Source organism: Mauremys mutica, chromosome 3 (genome assembly GCF_020497125.1).
Source record: "Mauremys mutica isolate MM-2020 ecotype Southern chromosome 3, ASM2049712v1, whole genome shotgun sequence".
In the NCBI taxonomy this organism is placed as follows: Eukaryota; Metazoa; Chordata; order Testudines; family Geoemydidae; genus Mauremys; species Mauremys mutica.
Window position 1 is genome coordinate 162,811,926 of NC_059074.1, and position 20,136 is coordinate 162,832,061.

The 20,136-nt window shown below is 43.1% G+C and overlaps 2 protein-coding genes across 8 annotated transcripts in view; one reads left to right on the forward strand and one right to left on the reverse strand.

The window, feature by feature from the left end:
• The window catches only part of SPATA17 (spermatogenesis associated 17), a 164,563-nt gene extending 156,118 nt beyond the window's left edge, over nucleotides 1–8,445 (reverse strand). For 2 of the 3 annotated variants that reach the window (XM_045010251.1, XM_045010252.1), the window contains exons 1-3: nucleotides 8,257–8,444; nucleotides 3,714–3,803; nucleotides 1,678–1,759 (exon numbers count right to left, since the gene is read on the reverse strand). In XM_045010251.1, the coding sequence (XP_044866186.1) occupies nucleotides 1,678–1,759; nucleotides 3,714–3,803; nucleotides 8,257–8,324 (240 nt within the window). In that variant the 5' untranslated portion in view covers nucleotides 8,325–8,444. Of the gene's footprint in view, nucleotides 1–1,677; nucleotides 1,760–3,713; nucleotides 3,804–8,256 lie in introns of all 3 variants that reach the window. The other variant, XM_045010250.1, reaches the window with a different exon arrangement.
• Nucleotides 8,360–20,136, forward strand: part of GPATCH2 (G-patch domain containing 2) — a 185,272-nt gene continuing 173,495 nt past the window's right edge. The window contains exons 1-2 of one of the 5 annotated variants that reach the window (XM_045010249.1): nucleotides 8,360–8,428; nucleotides 9,841–9,857. In XM_045010249.1, coding sequence (XP_044866184.1) covers nucleotides 8,360–8,428; nucleotides 9,841–9,857 — 86 coding nt within the window. Of the gene's footprint in view, nucleotides 8,429–8,491; nucleotides 8,798–9,840; nucleotides 9,858–20,136 lie in introns of those variants that run through there. The other 4 variants (XM_045010248.1, XM_045010244.1, XM_045010246.1 and 1 more) reach the window with 4 other exon arrangements.

The window sequence follows — 20,136 nt, forward strand, 5'->3', positions numbered from 1 at the left end:
GAATGGTAAATCCTACTATCCTGTCTTTTAAATATACTGGCTGTTTTGCCTTTATTTGTCCTCTACCACTTTCTAGAACTTCTTGTCACAAAACTGAATTGCCAGGGCAATTCTTTGAAGAGAAACAATAGAAAGAGAATCAGGCCATTAAAAGCTGAGGTCAAACAGCCTCAAAAGGCAAGGCAATAGTGCAGGACACCACTGGTGCAATTCCTCCTCCATGTCCCCACCCAGCAAAATGATGATGTGTTGTTCCCTTTGTGCCCCATTTGAGAGATCTACATCAGAAACTTTGTCAGTCTGTGTCACCGCTCTCAACGCACCTCCCACATATATATATAAAAAAATGACTGAACATCAGATGATGCCATTACTATTTTAACCACAAACTGATTATTGTCTACCAAGAGATTGGCATTTGAATATGTGAATGTCCAGAGATATCTGCCTGTGTAGATCTGGTGATCTAAACAATAAGTGACATTGACTGAGTGCAGAGGGCCAACATAAGGCCTGTGTGCCACCTATGTCCTACTAAAGCCCTCAAAATAAGTCTGTGGTCAGGTGCCAGAAACAGACAGTTGTTCCTTGATTCTGATTCTTGAATGTCAAGATTAAATTGCCATCTTCAGAATTTTACTGTATATGTTTTTGAGATAAGTCCAATCCTATTTTTGTTAACTGTTTAGAACATTCATCAGGGGGTGACTATATACCACTTAAGTCCCACTAAGCACACAGTCACTTTTCAGAAGCGAACTCAATTTAAGCATGTAGTTATCCACTTTGCACAAACAAATTGCAATATGATAGTAAGTTCCTTGAAAACATGGCCCAAAAAGATGACTCAGTCTGACTAACTAGCTGGTCAACCAGTGGGGAACAAGTCAACAGTATCTGAACTATTATTATTTAGTACTCTACATTTTTTTCCTTTCTGTGTATTTTTATTTCTATATTGAAAAACAGCAATTTGGCTTCAATAAAATTAGTCAAGAATAAATGAAGAACAAATTACAAAGTATTGGAATAGAAACTGTTTACATAAATTTGTAAATTAGTGATGCAAACTACTGATTAAAAATCTTACCATTGTATGTTAAGAGCAAATTGTTGTCTTCTTCATTTTCTAAACCTCTTAACAGAGGTTTAAGATAGTGTGCTATCATACATTTCTATCTTCAAGTCCATCAAGGAAATTGGATTGGCTGTGATCTGCTGTGTGCCTCAAGGCAAAACCTCAAATATTTCAAGGTTCATTAAGTAAGAAATTTAAACCACTAAAACACAGAACAGCGATGTGTAGAGATATTAACTTATTCTGTTTTTTTCAGAATTAAGAGTACTGCCAGGAAAACAGTACTTCCAACCGAAAGCCTGTTTCCTGCAATTAGCTCAACACAGGCAGACTTTTGCAAGTGCAGAGCTCATTGCTGGATTGAAGCCTAAGTCTCCAATCCTGCAAACAGGAATGCATGTGCTCAACTTCACAACCATGACTAGTCCTATTGAAATCAATGGAGCTACTCATGGTAGTTAAGTTAAGAATATGCATAAGTGTATGCAGGATCGGGGCCTCAACTCTCAACTTTTGGACTAGAACCAGGGGCAAGTTAATGAACAGCTGAGTATTTGAGTGATAAAATATCTAAACTAATTGTAAATCCCATTTGTTACCTCCACCATTTTTCTGAAGTGTTTTCTTCCTTGATAGCCTCTCCACCATTTCTGGATAATAATCATCATTTTGTTCAGATACCTAAAACAAAATATTTTGATTACAAATGATTACATTGAAAGAATAATATATTTATAAGTTACACTGGAAAGATTTTTCCAAGATTTTAGGCAATGCTGTATGTTATCTATACTTATTCCAAAAAGTGGGTTACAGCAAACTTACTTAAATTTAATCTTATAAAAGTTATTCATTATTAAGCATTACAAAATACACTTAAGAATGGGTGTTTGTGTGACTGGTTAAACAATTCATGGAGAATACAGTTAATACTTCTGAATGGTCTAGAACTTTTTTTGGCCAAATGGGAAAATGTTGAAAGCTGAAAAATTTCTAAAATTTTCAGTTTGAGAGTTGTAGAAAATTTGACAATAAGGAAATATGTTTTGGCTTTGTTGATATTTCTCCAAGGGGAAAAAAAATTCCCAGCCAGCTTAGGTGCTAGCATAACAACTTTGCTTTGCTTCCTAATACATTATGAGATAGCCCCAAATCCTGCAAAGATTTATGCATATGACTGCACTGCACCTTAAGAGGGGGCATTGTCCAGCTTGCCAGGGGATGGAGAATAGTGCTTTTCTACTGGGAGTTAGGAGAAGGGCTTAGAAGCTTCTGTAAAAGGGGGAATGGGTCATTATGGTGATGCTGACTCATCCCCAGGGACTGGAAGGGCTGAGGAATTGAAAAGGGGTGAATCTGGCAAGAGAAGCCCCTTTCCCCCACACCAGGCAAAGCAGCACCTACCTTCCCTCTCATTGAGGTGACAAACTACCAGGTATGGTCAGGACCTGCCGTAGGCACCATGCTAGCCACTGCTTTGTAGGGGGACTGGAAAGGAATTTTCCTCTCACCATCAGATTGGCCTAGGTGGAGTTGAGTTTTTTTCACCTGCCTCGCAGCAGGTCCAGGGAGGGCTCTGTTATGGTGAGTCAGGAAGGGAGTTAGGCTTTGATGTTGCAACTCATTATGTAAGTGGGGGCAGCTGTCCAATGCAGATAATCCATAAGAAAGGAATACAATGACCAGATAAATGACTTGGCAAAGGAATTAAAAAGGATGTGGTTTGTTAAAAGAGCGGAACTGGGGAGGAGGTGTTGGGGCTCCTATGACTGATACGGCTGGCATGACTGGCATGCTGACACTCCTATGACTGACAAGCCCCCCTTTCTTATAGCCTACCTTAACCAAGGGGGGGGCAGGATGCTAAGGTCCCAGCAATGGTTTGGCTGAGGGACCTGGTTAGAAAAGATGCTTCTGGGTAGATACTGCATGATCATGGAGCTACCTGCACTTTTATCTACCGGGTAGTCCCAGACATCTAATAATAAAGTTGCAGCCTGATTACAACCATATCAGATGTCTTCTGTCCTTCTTTTGTTATTGTCGGACAATGACTAATTTAAACATGTACGTAGTCCCATTGTTCCCAAGTATGTAATACTTTGCAGAACTAGGGCCTCAGTTTTTACATGCTATTTCTCAAATAATAATAATACCTAGCAAGTCAGAGCCAACAATAGAACCCTGGTCTCCTAAGTCATAGGCTAGTGCTTTATCCAGTAGGCCACATCATACAGTTCTTTTCACGTTATCCACAAAATCTGAGGAAGAAAAGTTTGTACAATAGGCACTCTTGATGCACAACATGCCATTTTTTTCAAGTCACACTCTGAAATCCCTAGAATACTGAAAGAGTGTTCTTAAAAACAACAACAATGCTATTTCCATTCCATTTGTCAACTTTTGGACCTCAGCAATTTTAGCTGTACAATTAAAAAAAAGTCACAAGGATTTTTTGCAATGGTAATGTATATATTTTTATGCTGCTCAAAAACAGAATAATTGTTTTTGTTCACATTTTACAGAAGCATTCACTTTCAGAGAGAGAGAATAAGCTAAGTATAATATGTGAGAATTTTGGAAAGTTATTAGTGACTGAAAATATGGTTGAAAATAGAAAAAAAAATCATAATACCTGATGTATGCTCGGATTCTGCATCCTCGAAACCAGCTCTGGATTCGTACAGCAGCATTGTGCTCTGCTTTTCTGTATTCATCTACAACTCTGAAAACATTTTTTGAAAATAATCTTTTTGTGATTAGCATTCTCAGTAGTTTACTTTAAAATCAAAACAATAAGTCAGAAAGATTTTTTCATCTAATTTTTTTCTTAACGGGACAACCTGTGTTCTTTTTAAACCTTTCTTCCCTCCCACCCCCCAGCTTAACATATTACCATTATTAGGAATGATGCAAAACAAAATATCCCATGATGATTAGATAGAATAGAGATAATTAAAGCCCCAATCTTGCAAGGACAACAGTGCAATGGCTCTGCTCTATTTTAAGGATTTTATTATAAACAATATAAAACAATCTAAATATAAATGTAAGGAAAAATGAAGTTATTTTGCATTCTGATTATGCATCTTTGTTAACATTCTTGGGAGGGGAACATAAAGTAACATAGGAGACCAGAAATCATGTGGGATGAAGGAAGAAGGCTAAAAAAATTTTATGTAAAAAAAATGTAAAACGTCCCAGTTGATGGGATCCAGATGGATCCTGTTGTTGTTGTTTTTTTTAAAGGAAACATTTAAAAGATTTTTTTGGGTAAGCTACTGCAGTGTTAGAGGAGTTGTAACTTGTGTGCTGACACATTAATTTTATGTGCTTTTTTCTAATGCCTGAGAAACATAGTTCCCAGGTACATTTGATATTGAACAACGATGCCAATATGTTATGAACTTCTAGACTTCTTATGCTTTAAATGAAAAATGTGGATAACACTTTATTTTAATGGTATATTAATTAGTGCTGAATTACAATAGAAATCCTATAGAGGTACATAAAATATGACATTGACATGAATATCAGATAAATTCACTATGATCACTATTATCACAATGATTATTAAATGAATTAATTATGTAAAAGTAAGGGCCTGATCCATAGCCCAGTAAAATCAATAGAAAGACCCATTGACTACAATAAGGTTACATCAGGCTCTGAATGTGTTACCAAAGCTGTACTGAAGCAGCATACAGTGAAAAAAAAGGGCTGGGAGCTTGTCGTCATTTTAATTAAAAGTATCTACTATAACTATTGAAAATCCAGTTCAGGCTGAAACATTTTCTAGATAGGTGATTCTGGAAGAAGAGGTAGAATTAGACAACCTGGTGAGCAACTCATTTGTCAAATCATCTGTCATTTCATACATCACAGCCCTACCTTTTCAAATATTCAGCACATATTGCCTAACAGCTATTTCATGGGAAATGTTCAGTGAGATGAAGATGATACTATCAGTTCATCAGCAATACTAGAGTTTTCACAATAGGAATGGAGAAGCATGTCATGGGTGAGGTTTGAAGATGCTGTAGAGGGCAAAATGGTAGGATTCAGAGAGAGAATCAATGTGTGCAGTGGGAGGGGGAAGAGAAGAAAAGAGTATAAAAGTATGATGATGTTGCAAGCCCAAGGAACGCAGAATCTAAAGGAATTGCGAATGGTAATGAAGAAGGGAGGACAAGGGCGGTTTGGGGGGAAAGATAAGGATTCAGTTTTCAATTTCTGGTGGAGGCAGGTTATCCAGGAAGAGATGTTGGTGAGACAGCTGAAGATATGAGATGAGACTAGGCAGAGAAATCGAAGGATACAGTTGTTAATGGTAGAAGCTGTCTGATAAGAGAAGAGGGCCAAGTGCAAAGACCCTAGCAGAGATTCTTAAGGAGCATTCAGACAGATAGTGCCAGAGAGAGACACAAGGGAGGGGCTGTCTATTAGGAGAGCCATAACTGTGACAAAGGCAAAAGACAGATCAAGACCAATAAGAGTGGGGGAGACGACTTGCTACTTGGCCAGAAAAAGAGCATTAGTAACATTGTTAAGGGCAGTTTCAACGCTGAGGGGCAGAAACCAGGTACAAGATCATTTCTAGTTTCTGTTTAATTATATCTTTTCACAATAAAGTATCAATTAACAATTATTACATTGCTGAACTAAACTATTTGAAATTATACTTTAATCTTTATTGAAGCATTACAATCACATTTTTATTATTTACTATCACCTTTGTAAATTATTTTCTTATTGCTTCTCCAAGTTGCCCCCAGTACATTGAGTTGGGTTAAAAGAATCTCATTTAAAGTTTGCAATGAGGTTTTGCTCTTTGAACGTGATCTGTTCTGTTGGTATGTAATTTATTGTACTAGTTGGTAATTTCTTGTTTACATCTTCATATCAGACAGATATTACTCTTTCACTCTTTCTTGTCACCATTGTACTAGATCTGGTTTGATGGCTCTGTATGTCGCTTGAGAGTTTACTGTATCTTTTGTTCTATTTTCTCTTGTAATGTTTATCTTTTGGTAGTGAAGAGCCCTTGCCAACACTAGAAAGATAACAATTGGAGCTAGGATTTGGTTTTCACCTTTCAAACTGCACATTCGGTTGGAATGTCAAGGGTTATCTTTACACCATTCACAACCATTTACTGTAACTTATGCTTCCAAGTAACTTTCAATAACATGAAACCAAGGCAGACACAAAATAAATGTCATTTAACACACTTTGATTACCTACAGTGTTTTGCATATACAAATACAATGTCTTCTGAACACAGACTACATTCAGAATAACTTCACCCAAAACTGATTTCAACTCACAATATTATGGCACTAGTCAATATAATTAATACTGACTCTTTTATGATCTGAATCTGCAAAAGTGATTTAATTGTGAAATTCTTAGAGAAAATAGGAGTGTATAGAAGCCACACAAGGTCTTGAAGCAGCAGACCAAGGTAATTAGCATATCAATATATTTAGCAAACACTGCAAATTACACAAATCTGATATTGTCACTTACTAAAAATCTCAAAAAGATGGACATAATTAATTCTGTGTCCCTTTTATATTTTAAATATATGTGTCAAAAATACAAATCTGGGTGACTGTTTTTGCATTTTTAATTGGCTATAGCTGTAAGAAGCATGTAAATTGTCTACTTAGGTGTGCGAACAGTGTGTCCAGAGGTTACAGCTTGAACTGCAAGTCAGGATTATGGACTCTATTCCAGGCTTGCCACTGACACACTGTCCTTTAGCAAGTAAAGGACTGTCCTTTCCATACCTCTCTTTATCAGGAATAGGGAGGTGGTGGTATCTCTGTATATGGCATTAGGGAAACCATGAGTGAAATACTGTGTCCTGTTCTGGTATCCAATATGTTCAAAAAACATATTGACAAATTGGAAAGGTTTCAGAAAAGAGCTATAAGAATTATTTGAGATTTGAAAAATGGGCCTTATAGTGAGAGATTTAAGCAACTCACTCTATTTAGTTTATCCAAGGAAACATTAAGAGGTAACTTGATCACAGTGTACAAGCACCTACACAAGGGAGAGAGTACAGATAGTAGACAGCTTTTTAATTTAGCAGAAAAAGGCATAATAAGATCCAGTGGTTGGAAACTGAAGCTAGACAAATTCAGACTAGAAATGAAGCAAATTTTAAAAACAGTGATGCTTATTAACCATTGCACCAATTTATCTAGGGACATAATGGATTCTCCATCACAAGACTGGATATCTTTCTAAAAAATAGTGATAGCTCAAATAGAAGTTATGGGCTTCAAGCTGAAATTACTGGGTGAAGTTTTATAGCCCCTGTTGTACTGGAAGTCAGAAAAGATTGTCATAGTGGCACCTTTGAGCCTGAAAAATCTATGAAATCCCTTGACAAAAGAGGTAATTATTTAAGCACCAATATTTTGCTTAGCTCTGGATGAGACATTATTCTCTTCTCTACGGATCTTACCATTTAAATAGTGTGTTGTATAAAATGCTCAGGAAACTCCAGAAGTGGATGCTAATTTAGAGCTGTTAGTTATATACATTATTTTAGTGAAGGATTTGGGACACCATTTTTGTGGTATAACAACACTCTCCTTAATAAACAGAATTACTATTGCCTTTGGTTTCTACAAGGGATTGCCCTGAGAATCACTTTCTGAGCTTATGAAACACTAAGTCACAAAAAAGTGTTCCCCCAGAGGACTATTTTGCTGTGCCACAATGGGATTTTTATTCAACCTAGAGACATTTTGATATAATGTTGCTTTGGTGCAGTGATATACTTGATACGATATGGCAACATTTTCACATGGCATGATAACGGTATGCTCTTTGGGGCACAGACCACCTTTTATTCTGTGCCTAGCCCCAGGGGGTCCTGATTCTAATTGGGGTTTAAGAACGCTCGGGGAATATAACTATTAAGCAGTGACAGTGCTAACCGGACATGGCAATGTCCCAGTGACAATGCAACACTGCGCTGGTGCAATGTGGTGACCTGGGGACATGCCATGGGGGTGATCTCGCAAGGTGCCACCATCATTTGGAGAACCTGGGTCCCATCCCAGTGCGCTGGCCTGGCTCTTACCAATGCTCCTCCCCAGAAGGGAAGTACTATGAGGCCAATGCAGGCCCGCGGGGGCGGGGGCAGCGGGGCCCGTTACCTGTTCCTATGGAAATATTCCTCCCTCGGGCCTGGCAGCCTCCCTTGCAGCCTGGCCAAAGCGGCCATGTTCCCCCTGCCCTGATGGTGTACAGGCCGTCACCATGGCAACCAGACCGTACCACCTGGCGGAGGGGGAGGTAATTCCTCCCTACAGGCCCCGCCGGCCTGGGGTCGGGGAGGTAGGACACGGAAGAGTGCTGGGGGTGGGGGGAAGTGGTGAGCGAGCCCCCAGCTATGGGCCGAACCATCCGAGCTCCCTCCCGGCAGCGGACCGCGGGCGGGGAAGGCACGGGGGGTGGTTGGGCCCTACTTCCTGCCGGTGCTGCAGCCGCTTCCGGGCTCCTCTCCTGGGGGAGTGAGGCGCGGGCAAAGAGCGATCCCGACACCCCTTCTCGCTCGCTCGCCCGGCTTCGGCCGCCTCCCCGAGTCTCTGCGAAGCGGCATCAGCTTCCCCGGGGAGCGGCCGGGGGAGGCGCCGGGTTCATGTTCCGGGTCGCTGAGCCCGACCCGACCCGAGCTCAGGCGGCGAGAAAGAGCTGGTGAGGCCGGGCTGGACGGGGGGCGAGGGTTGGTGGCCGGCCGGAGGGGGGAGGGGGCGGCGGCGGCTCGGTGGTTTGGAGACAGAAGCTTTCCCGGCGGGGCAACAGTGCGCCGAGTTAGAGCTTCCTGGGGCTGCGGGGAGATTGTGGAGTTGGGCCGCGGGTGGATTCCCGGTCTCTGGAGTTGCTCCCTCTAGACGCCGCTATCCCATTCCTGCCACGAGTGACTCCTCCTTGGGGCTCAGACCCACACGGCTCCAGAGCATCTGGTGCCAGGTGGCAGGTATTTTATTTAAAAACGTTGCCGCTTAGGCGCAGTTTGGCTTCCGTATGGGGGGCTCCAGTCAGGACAATGGGGCATGCATGGAGGAGGCAAATTCCGTGCCTGCCGGAGGTTTGCTGTTTGAGGGAGCAACGCCCAGCTGCCCGTCCCCCAAACTACGCCCTTGCTGTGCTGTGCTGTGCTGTGGAGAATCATTCCTCCTCTCTTTTACCAAACGTCTCCCTTCTCCTTTCTGAACCCTCTCCCTCCCCTTTTGCCCATCGGACAGTGTGGCTGCTGGTTACGATCAAATTGTTGATGATATCCTTATAAAGGGGATTGAAGGCATGAACTATTGGCATATTTGTCACATGAGGTCTTTCACCTCTCAGTCACCTGCTATTTTATGGGTGAACAGTGGGCTGTGTGCAAAAGGATTTGTTGCTCCCAGGCCAGAAGATAAAACCCCATCACCTCAAACGTGTTGTTTATATTGTATTAGTACCTGAAGAGCCTGGTTCTTTTGTGGTAGCTGCTTTGCAAGTACACATTTACACATGGTCTCTGCTCGGAACACCTTAAGTTTTATCTGAAACAAGACTCAACAAGTGGGTGTTGCAAACAATAGTCAGAAAAAAAAAGGATAGCAGTCGTGTGTTCCCACCGGATAGTTCTGCTGTAGTAGTTCCAAATAATTTATTTTTATTATAGGAGTGGAGTAAGTGGAATGTGACAAAGGAAGTAGAAAAGGAAGGAAAGGGAAAAGTGGTATATGTATGAGTGGGGAAGAAAGGGAAAGTGGGAGGGAAGGCTAGAGGGCCACAGAGGGTTGACAGTGTTCCAATGGCAGTGGAAGGACCAGAGAGGGATAGAAAGAAGATGGGTCAAACAACCAATTGACAGACAAAATGCATAGTTGTTTGCAGTGTTGTTGTAACTATGTTGGTCTCAGAAAATTAGAGAGATGAGGTGGGTGAGGTAATTTTTTTTTTTTGTTGGACCAACTTCTGTTGGCAAAAGTGACAAGCTTTTGAGCAAACAGCTTGAAACCTTGTCACTTTCGCCAACAGAAGTTGGTCCAATAAAAAATATCTCCTTAAAATGAATAATGTCCACTGTCCAAACTGAGAATGCAGGCTGCTGATATCACCAATATTATGAGAAAGTGGTTGAAGACCCAACCACAACTGGAGCATTATAGAATTTTATACTGGGTTGTTAATGAAAACTACATGTACTGCATTAAATGGTTTTCTGCATTAAATGTTAGAAGCATCCTGGTAGAAAACATTGTGCAACCATCATGTAAACCTTTCTTTGCATCGAGTTAAGAGGAAGCTTGAGGTGTAGGAAATTTTACGTGACGACTACACTAAACATTGATTAAGAAGTGTTAAGTTTCTTGTTGTTAAACTTTAAACACTCAATGCAAAGCTTTCTTTGCTTACACGTTTTTCACTTTTTTGTATCATTCAGAAATAAGTTAGTTTCAAAACAACCAAAGTAAACCTTTAATGTGCATTAGGTTCATTACAAAGACTGAAAATGAACATAAGGATGCTACAGTCCCACTGTTATGATCAGATCTGTTAGAGTAAACCAGGATTGTAGGATGGGGTCCATATGTCTTGTGGCTCCTTTCCGGTCTCTTTCATGCAAAGAGCATTATTATTAAAATTCTTGAGACTTTATACTACTATACCACTACAACTGCTCAGCAGTCTTTGTTCTAAACTAAGAAAGGAATTGTTGGAAAAGTTTAGTGTTGGTTTAGAATGGAATTAAAAGTTAGAGAGAGAATTTCAAGGAAGGTTCCAAGCTAGGAAAACAAATGATGGTAGAGCTTCCACCTGTAGTGGTGACCAGGTAACACAGATATTTCCTCCAAGACCTGTGTGTACACACACACACACACACACGTACACACGTCTTGGAGGAAAAGTGTACCAAAGCAGTTTTCTTTTAGCTGGACAAAAATAAGATATTGTACTCAAACTTTTGAGCCAAAGAGATATGTTTCAAAGGCAAAACCAAGTGAAACACCTCTAAAAGTTTTGTCATCTTACTGTAGTAAATAGTTTCCCAAAAATTCTGTGAAAATTATATTTGCTATTCACAGGAGTCATGAAATAATGTATATCCTGAAAGAGTTAGCACTCCGAGACAGCACAGTAACATAGTTCACACTGATGACTAATAGATTGTATGTCCTCTATTTTACTTCTATGAGTGATAACATACTACAGTCCCTTCTTTTAAAGAGTCAGGTTATAATTGTTACTAACAACTACTGAATGATCAAGCCATAATGCTAACCTTGATTGTAAGTGCAGGGTTTTATGGAAGTTGGCTATACTGGCCCAAAGATATTGACCAGAACTGTTTGGTATAGAGAGAAGAATCCAAAATCTAGTTATCTTTTTTAATTATAGTTTGTCAGCTCTGGAGGTCTGCTAAATATACTTTGGACTACTCCTCAAAACTATTCGCCCCTCATTCCTCTGTACATAGGTTATCCAGGAAGCTGTGCTTCAATGGAAATCTATTTTAGTAAAATTTGTAATATTAAGGAACCAAAGAAAATTAACATCTCATGGTATAGTACTTGAGCTTCTGCGAAGCCATACCTTCTTGAAATATGAAGAGTTCTAAAAAAGATAGTTATATGGAGATTCAAGAAGATAATTCTGTTATACCTCTTTAGTCTGTTTCAGCGATGTGTTTTGCTTACTCTGGATTGTATTGTGTCCAGTTCTGGGCACCGCATTTCAAGAAAGATGAGGAGAAATTGGAGAGGGTCCAGAGAAGAGCAACAAGAATGATTAAAGGTCTAGAGAACATGACCTATGAAGGAAGGCTGAAAGAACTGGGTTTGTTTAATTTGGAAAAGAGAAGACTGAGAAGGGGACATGATAACAGTTTTCAGGTATCTAAAAGAGTGTCATAAGGAGGAGGGAGAAAACTTGTTCATCTTAGCCTCTAAGGATAGAACAAGAAGCAATGGTCTTAAACTGCAGCAAGGGAGGTTTAGGTTGGACATTAGGAAAAAGTTCCGAACTGTCAGGGTGGTTAAACATTGGAGATATTTAAGAGTAGATTAGATAAATGTCTATCAGGGATGGTCTAGACAGTATTTGGTTCTGCCATGAGGGCAGGGGACTGGACTTGATGACCTCTCAAGGTCCCTTCCAGTCCTAGAGTCTATGAATCTATGGATGGCAGGAGTCTATATATTAGTTGAGTGTTTCTCAGATATGTTATCATTATACCCCACCATTTAGGGAAAGCTTGTGTTTTGGAAACTTTTTGGCTCTTTGATTATTCTGATAATGATTTTGTCATTCTAGCATATAAATATTGTCTAACGGTTCAAGTAGTTCTTACCTGGACAATTAATGAGGTCTTTGTATCAAGTTTTTGTTGCTGCACTTTATTTCACTCCATTTATGTCCATATCTTAAAAAGAGCAATGGTAGTTCTAATTTTCTTTAACAAGTAGTGTCAAACATGATATTTCATGTAAAAGGCCTTGATTTTTTTTTTTAAAGTGAAATGGTAGTTTTAATAGTATTGGACACGAAAATATTTTGACGTTGAAGTGACGTACATATATTGTAGCTGCTTTTATTTATCTTGGAAAGAGTGCATAGAGAGGAAAGGGGTCAACATTTAGTAAACTCCATTAAAATTGTTTTATATAAGTGTGTGGGTCACTGGAGGCAAACTACACTGTTAGTGCAGCAATATCATCTGAGAGAAGATACGTTTTTTGTCACTGGCAGTGGACAGATCTATAACTGTGTTTTTACAGTCTAATGTTAGGCACACTGAACTATGGGTTATATATTAAAAATATTTTGGGGAAGGTCCAGCTTGTGTTATGCTGTATATTACATATTATTAAAATTCCTGAATTTTATCTTTTCTGACTGAATGCACTCTGTATTTGCTGTTGACAATTGTAATTAATTGTTTTTTCAACCTGTTCCAGATACACACATTTCTAAATGTCTCCTTTGGGCCAGCCTTTGGGTAATACTGCAGTAAAAAGAATTCATTCCCACCTGCAAAGTATAAGATTGACTGACTGACTGTCAGGTGTCCACAAAATAAAAAGCCAAAAAAGGGATATGCTGATAAGTATTAACTTGCTGGAAAAACTCTGCAGAATGTTAAGTGGTTTCTCACTACAAATAAATAGAAGCAGTTGGTTTGAACTTTCTAGTTTCTACTCCCATTCCTTAATTCATACAAAAGAGAAAAGAGAGAATTGTTAAAATAAATCAAATGTACTTTCTTGGGTTTTCAAGAGTGGCAAAATCTTGAAGTGAGCTCTGTGTACACTACAGTAAAAACCAGGCTGGGAAATTCAGTTATAACTTGGTTTGTATTCTAAACGTGCAGCATGGACTTTGATTTGACAAGACCAAGTAATCATATAATCATACTAAGTGAACGCTGTACACATGCCGAACCAAACATATTTGGTATTGTAAGGCAGGTAGGTTATAGCCATGTTGTAATTGTTGTGTAGTTGGCAGTTCCCTGTAGGTTTCTTAGCCTAATTCAGGGCATACTATGAGAAAGTGCCTCTTGGCAATGGACCCGGCTCAGTCAGTGGCAGGAATTTCCACTGCCCCCTCGGCCGGACAAAGACTCCGCCCTAGGAGTGCATTCTTATACACAGATACAAACAAGTTACACATCACACTGACGTATTGAGGTGCAACCTCTCTACGTAGCAAGTTACAACCTTTCTACGTATTAAGGTACCGCCTTCTACCTTGTACATGTTGGTTCGATCACAACAACTCTATCCATCATTTTACCCTTTTGCCCCTGTCATTGGGATGGGTCGGCCTGTCCTCCTGTTATCTATGGAATGTTTCAGTATAGTGTGTTCTAGTGCTGTTTGTGCTAGGTGAATATATGTTTATGCAGCATCAGCCCTTTTCGTGCCAGCTTCTGTGAGCAGAGCCTATCTCTGGCTCACAGCTTAACTTTGCTTTATGTTAGCAAAGTCTTGACCATTACTTTAGTTCAGGCCTCATACTGGGCCTTTATCAAGGCCTGCACTTACTACAGATGAGGCCATTGAGGCTGGGTGGATTTTCTTCTGTTCAGTCAGAGGTGTATTAGGATCAATTAACAGATTTATATACGGGTAAAGAGTACTTGTCAGTTAATTGCAGGAGCACATGAGACTCATAAAACTTGATTTACAATGGGAATTGAGAATGTTATTGCCCAATGCTTTTTGAAAATTTCTCACTGGTTTCCAAAGCATGTTCACTTTAGATGAGTTTTCTGCTCTGAATGGGCACAGTCCATGACAAATCATACTTGTATCAATAGGTATCGAGAAATATGATAACTTTAAGTTATGTAACAGATAGGGGTTCCTATTTGAAACTTCAGACAATATTAGAAGTCTAATTAGCATTCACTAGGATTGTGAGATTGACCAGCAAAACTATAGAGATATAATTATACTTCTATACCTGTGCCGTTATACCTCCCCATGTGGACACTCTATTTTGGAATAAACTAGTGTGTCCACATGGGGCATTATACCAGCATAGCTATAGTGGTATGATTTTACTCCTGTTACTGCCAGTCAGTTTCCCCATGTAGACAAGCCATAAGTAAGGGCAGGCCAAATCCTCAGAGGTGTGGTGGAACACAGACTAAGGCCTGGTCCACACTAGGACTTTAATTCGAATTTAGCAGCGTTAATTCGAATTAACCGTGCACCCGTCCACACCAGGAAGCCATTTAATTCGACCTAGAGGGCTCTTTAGTTCGAATTCGGTACTCCACCCCGACGAGGGGAGTAGCGCTAAATTCGACATGGCTATGTCGAATTAGGCTAGGTGTGGATGCAAATCGAACTTACTAGCTCCGGGAGCTATCCCACACTGCACCACTCTGTTGACGCTCTGGACAGCAGTCCGAGCTTGGATGCTCTGACCAGCCACACAGGAAAAGTCCCGGGAAAATTTGAATTCCTTTTCCTGTCTGGACAGTTAGAATCTCATTTCGTGGTTGGACATCGGGGCGAGCTCAGCAGCACCGGCAGCGATGCAGAGCTCTCCAGCAGAGGAGTTCATGTAATCTCTGAATAGAAAGAGGGACCCAGCATAGACTGACCGGGAACTCTTGGATCTGATCGGTGTGTGGGGCGAGGAGTCTGTGCTTTCGGAGCTGCGCTCCAAAAAACGGAATGCAAAGACCTACGAGAAGGTCTCCAAAGCCATGAGAGACGGAGGATACAGCCGGGATGCAACGCAGCGCCGCGTGAAAATCAAGGACCCCAGACAAGGCAACAAAAAAATCAAAGTGGCAAACGGACGCTACGGAGCCTGCCACCACTGCCCCACCAGCGACCATGGACTCTGACGATGGGACAGTGTCGACGGCCAGTTCCTCGGCGATGTTCGCGAACGGGGACGATGAGGAAGGGTTTGTGGAGGACGAGGCAGGCGACAGCGCTTACAACGCTGGTTTCCCCGACAGCCAGGATCTCTTCATCACCGTCACGGAGATCCCCTACCAACCGTCCCCGGCCATTAACCCGGATCCTGAATCAAGGGAAGGAGCAGTCGGTAAGTGCTTTAACCATGTAAACTTTTATTCTTAATATAACAGGAATCCGAAGTATGTGAAAAGGAGGTCTCTCTATATATGGGGATAGAACAGAAATCATCCTGGGAGATCTCCACGAAGCTCTCCTGGAGGTAATCGAAAAGCCTCCGCAGGAGGTTCCTGGGGAGAGCTGCCTTATTGGGTGCTCCGTGGTAGCACACTTTTCCGCGCGAGGCTTTCATGAGGTACTCAGGGAGCATTGCCTCCCCGAGCACGGCTGCATAGGGCCCTGGTTTGTGCTGGCTTTCACGCAGCATGCGCTCTCTATCTCCTTCAGTGACCGTCCTCAGGGTGATCTCGCTCGGAGACTCCTGCATCTAATTAGGGGAATTACTGTAATGTTACGCCTGGTCCAAAGTATTTTTAAAAAATCTCCGGACAGACGGCATAGCAGAGACTCAGCACGCTGCTGCGTGACGAGCGTAACGGAAACCCAAAGAATCAAATGGACGCTCATGGAGGGAGGGGGGACTGAGGATGCAAGGTATCCCACAGTTCCTGCTGTCTCCGAAAAGGATTTGCATTCTTTGCTGAGCTCCAAATGCTTCTAGGGTCAAAAACAGTGTCCGCGGTGGGTCAGGGCATAGCTCTGCAATTTACGCAGCCCCCCACCCACCCCCAGAAGTGAAAGGGAAAACAATCCTCTCTTGACTCTTTTACATGTCACCCTATCTTTACTGAATGCTGCAGATAGACGCGATGGTGCAGCACTCAACACCAACATCCTTGCTCCCCCCACGCTATGGATGGCTGATGGTGCAATATGGCTGGTATCCGTCCTCATCATCAGCCTATTGGCACATGGGGCAGTGCAAAAGGGCTGGTAACCATGCAGACGAGCATCCATGAAGTCGATCAAGGGCGCCTGGCCCTAATTTTTCCTGGTAGATGGTACAGTATGGCTGATAACCATCGTCATCATAGCAACAGGGGGCTGAGCTTCATCAGCCCCCACCCTTCATGTGTAAAGAAAAGATTCAATTGCCCCTGGACTAGCAGCAGGATGCTGGGCTCCTCTCCTCCACACTCCTTAATGTCCTATCTGGACTATCATAGCAACTGGAGGCTGCCTTCCACTCATTTCTCACTAACAAGTCAGTGTGTCTTATTCCTGCATTCTTTATTACTTCATCACACAAGTGGGGGGACAATGCTATGGTAGCCCAGGAAGGCTGGGGAAGAATGGAATGAACAGGTGGGGTTGTTGCAGGAGCACCCCCTGTGAATAGCATACAGCTCATAATCTATGCAGGATCTGACACAGAGCGGCTGTGCTCTCTGGTTCTCTGATACAGTGGTTCTCTAGTACACTTGCCCATATTCTAGGCAGGACTGATTCTATTTTTAGATACCAAAAAGGAGGGATTGACTCAGGGAGTCATCCCCAATTTTGGCTTTTGCGCCCCTGGCTAAGAGCAGCCAGGGGCACTTATGACAGCAGCAAATGGTGCAGTGCAAAAGGACTGGTAACGATGCCCATCTTATTACCAATTTATGGTGTGGTAGATGGTACAATATGGCTGGTAACCATCTCTGCTGTCATGCAAAAGCAAAAGCATGCTGCTGTGTAGCGCTGCTGGACCGCCTCTGTCAGCGGCATCTAGTACACATATGGTGACAGGCACAAAAGGCAAAACAGGCTCCATGGTTTCCACGCTGTGGCATCTGCCAGGGCAATCCAGGGAAAACGGGCTTGAAATGATTGTCTGCTGTAGCTTTCCCGGAGGAAGGGATGACTGACGACATTTACCCAGAACCACCCGCGACAATGGTTTTTGCCCCATCAGGCACTGGGATCTCAACCCAGAATTCACAGAGACAGACTAGACTGTGTTCATTGTTCGCAAAAATGTATCTTTGCAAGGAATTCACTCCCTTTTTCCCATCACACAGCTTGGACTGTCTCCAGACCCGCCACAGCATCCCCCTCACAGAGGCTGGCTAAGATTAGGCGGCGAAATAAAAAGACACGGGACGAGATGTTCACTGAACTTATGGGGTGCTCCCGAGACGACGCGGACCAGCAGAGCCAGTGGAGGGAGACCCTCTCTCTGTACCAGCGCTCACACAGCGAACGGGAGGAGAGGTGCCGTGAGGAAGACAAGCAGGCGACTCAAACGCTGCTTGGACTAATGAGAGAGCAAACGGACATGCTCCTGCACACCCTCAGGCAGGAGGACAGAGCCCCCCTGCAGTGTATCTGCAACCGCCCTCCCCCGCCACAAAGTCCCATACCCCCCTCACCCAAAATAACCAGAAGGAGGGGCGCCAGAGGCCGTGTAAACTGTCACTGCACCCCAGTAGAGTGCTCAAGTACCCAAAAGCTCTCATACCCTAAATTTTGAGAAGTCCTTTCCTTCCTGCCTCACCCAAGCCCCCATCCCAGTTTCATCCCCTAACTGTCTAGTTGTTAATAAAAAATACTTTTCTGTTAATTACTGTTTCCGTCATGTTCTTTTAGAGGAGACTGTGTTTGAAGGGGGGGAAGGGGGTTGGTAATTTGACAGGACAATCACCTTTACCAGGGTACAGACATGGGGGCAGGATCAGCAGCAGGTCACACACACACTGCGGTCAGTACGCACCGTGGTCGGTATGGGAGGTGGTTTGCAGGTTCTGTGTGGGTGGGGGGGTACGTGACTTTGTAGCGGGGGAGGGGGGTTACAGATCTCATGCAACGGTCCCTGTCCTGGACCACAGAGCCACGCAGCAGAGGAATCTGTATCCGTCCTCCCCTGCCAAAAGCCCACATAGCCCCCGCACACAGAGTCCCAAAAAGGAGGGATGGCAGGCTCCGTTGAAACATCCAGTCCGGCACTGCAGACTGCTCTGGGAGCAGGAGCCTGTCATTCCTCGAGTTTACAGGCGGTCTTTACATCACTGCACACCCTACCCAGCACAGTCCGTGTCCCAGTTTCAACCCTGTAACGCAAAGTCATCAATAAAGAAACCTTTGTAAAGTTACAGTGGAACATGTATTTTGTTTTTAAACGTGTGTTGGAAGTTGGGGAAGCGGGGTGGGCGGGGTATGTAACTGCAGATGCTAGTCAACAGTCACTTGGTAAAGAAACAGGGGCAGCTTCAGCTTCTCTGTAAAGAAACTGAACAGTCACAGGTCACGCTGCTCACTGCTCGCTGGTACTTGAAGAGTTCCTTGTCGCTGTGCAAGGCGCCTGCATAGGGCTTCACGAGCCAGGGCATTAGCGGGTAGGCTGGGTCCCCGACGATCACTATAGGCATCTGCACATCCCCAAGACTTATTTTGTGGTCCGGGAAGAAACTACCTTCCTGCAGGCGTCTAAACAGACCAGAGTTCCTGAAAACACGCACGTCATGAACTTTGCCTGGCCACCCGACGTTGATGTTGGTAAAACGTCCCCCATGGTCCACCAGTGCTCGCAGCACCATTGAAAAGTAGCCCTATTTCTCAGCAGCTGACTGTGGAAGAGGTGGACGATAAGGTGCGAGGAGTTGACAACGGCCATAACTGCAGCGGGATCCGTGCTCAAAGTGCTGTGGCGCCCGCGCTGTCACTGAGCAGAAAAGTGCACGAACAGATTGTCCGCAGGCACTTTCAGGGAGGGAGGGAGGGAGGGCGTGATTGACGGTTCAATGATGACAGTTACCCAAAACCACCCTCGACACATTTTTCACCCCAGCATGCATTGGGGGGAAATCCCAGGATTCCAATGGGCAGTGGGGAGTGCGGGAACTGTGGGATAGCTTCCCACAGTGCACCGCTTCCAAAGTCGACACTGGCCCCGTTACTGTGGACTCACACAGTCGAACTAGTGTATTTAGTGTGGATACACAACTTCGACTTCATAAGGTCGATTCCACAAATTCGAATTAAGTTGATTCGAAATAGTCTTGTAGTGTAGACATACCCTACTGGCACTGCTTGCGCAATAGCGTGTTCATACTTGCGGCACTTGCAGCGGTATTCAGAGCGGTGCACTCTGGGCAGCTATCCCACAGAGCATCTCTTCCTCTTCTGCTGCTAAGAGTTGTGGGAAGACGGAGGTAGTCGTGAGGCATCCTGGTTCCTGTCCCAGTGTCCTGTGATGCATTGCTTCGCATCCCAGCAATCCCCATGCTTCCATCCACATTTAGCGCCAAGTTTCAACGGTTTGTGTACTGTGCACTCTGCCTCTTCGGTCTGCAGGAATGGATCCTCTGCTGTTGACCAATATGCTGCTTGCTCTGACCAACACGTCATGAGTGGCTGTGGAGTTATTCCTTAACCTACAAAGGCAAAAGCAGTTCGACATTCATCTTGCCACGCGTACTGGCTATGACACGAGATTGCTTGTGACATTCATGGAGGTGATGACCACAGTGGAACATTGCTTTTAGGCTCAGGAAACAAGCACTGAGTGGTGGGATCACATTGTCATGCACATCTGGGGTGACGAGCAGTGGCTGCAAAACT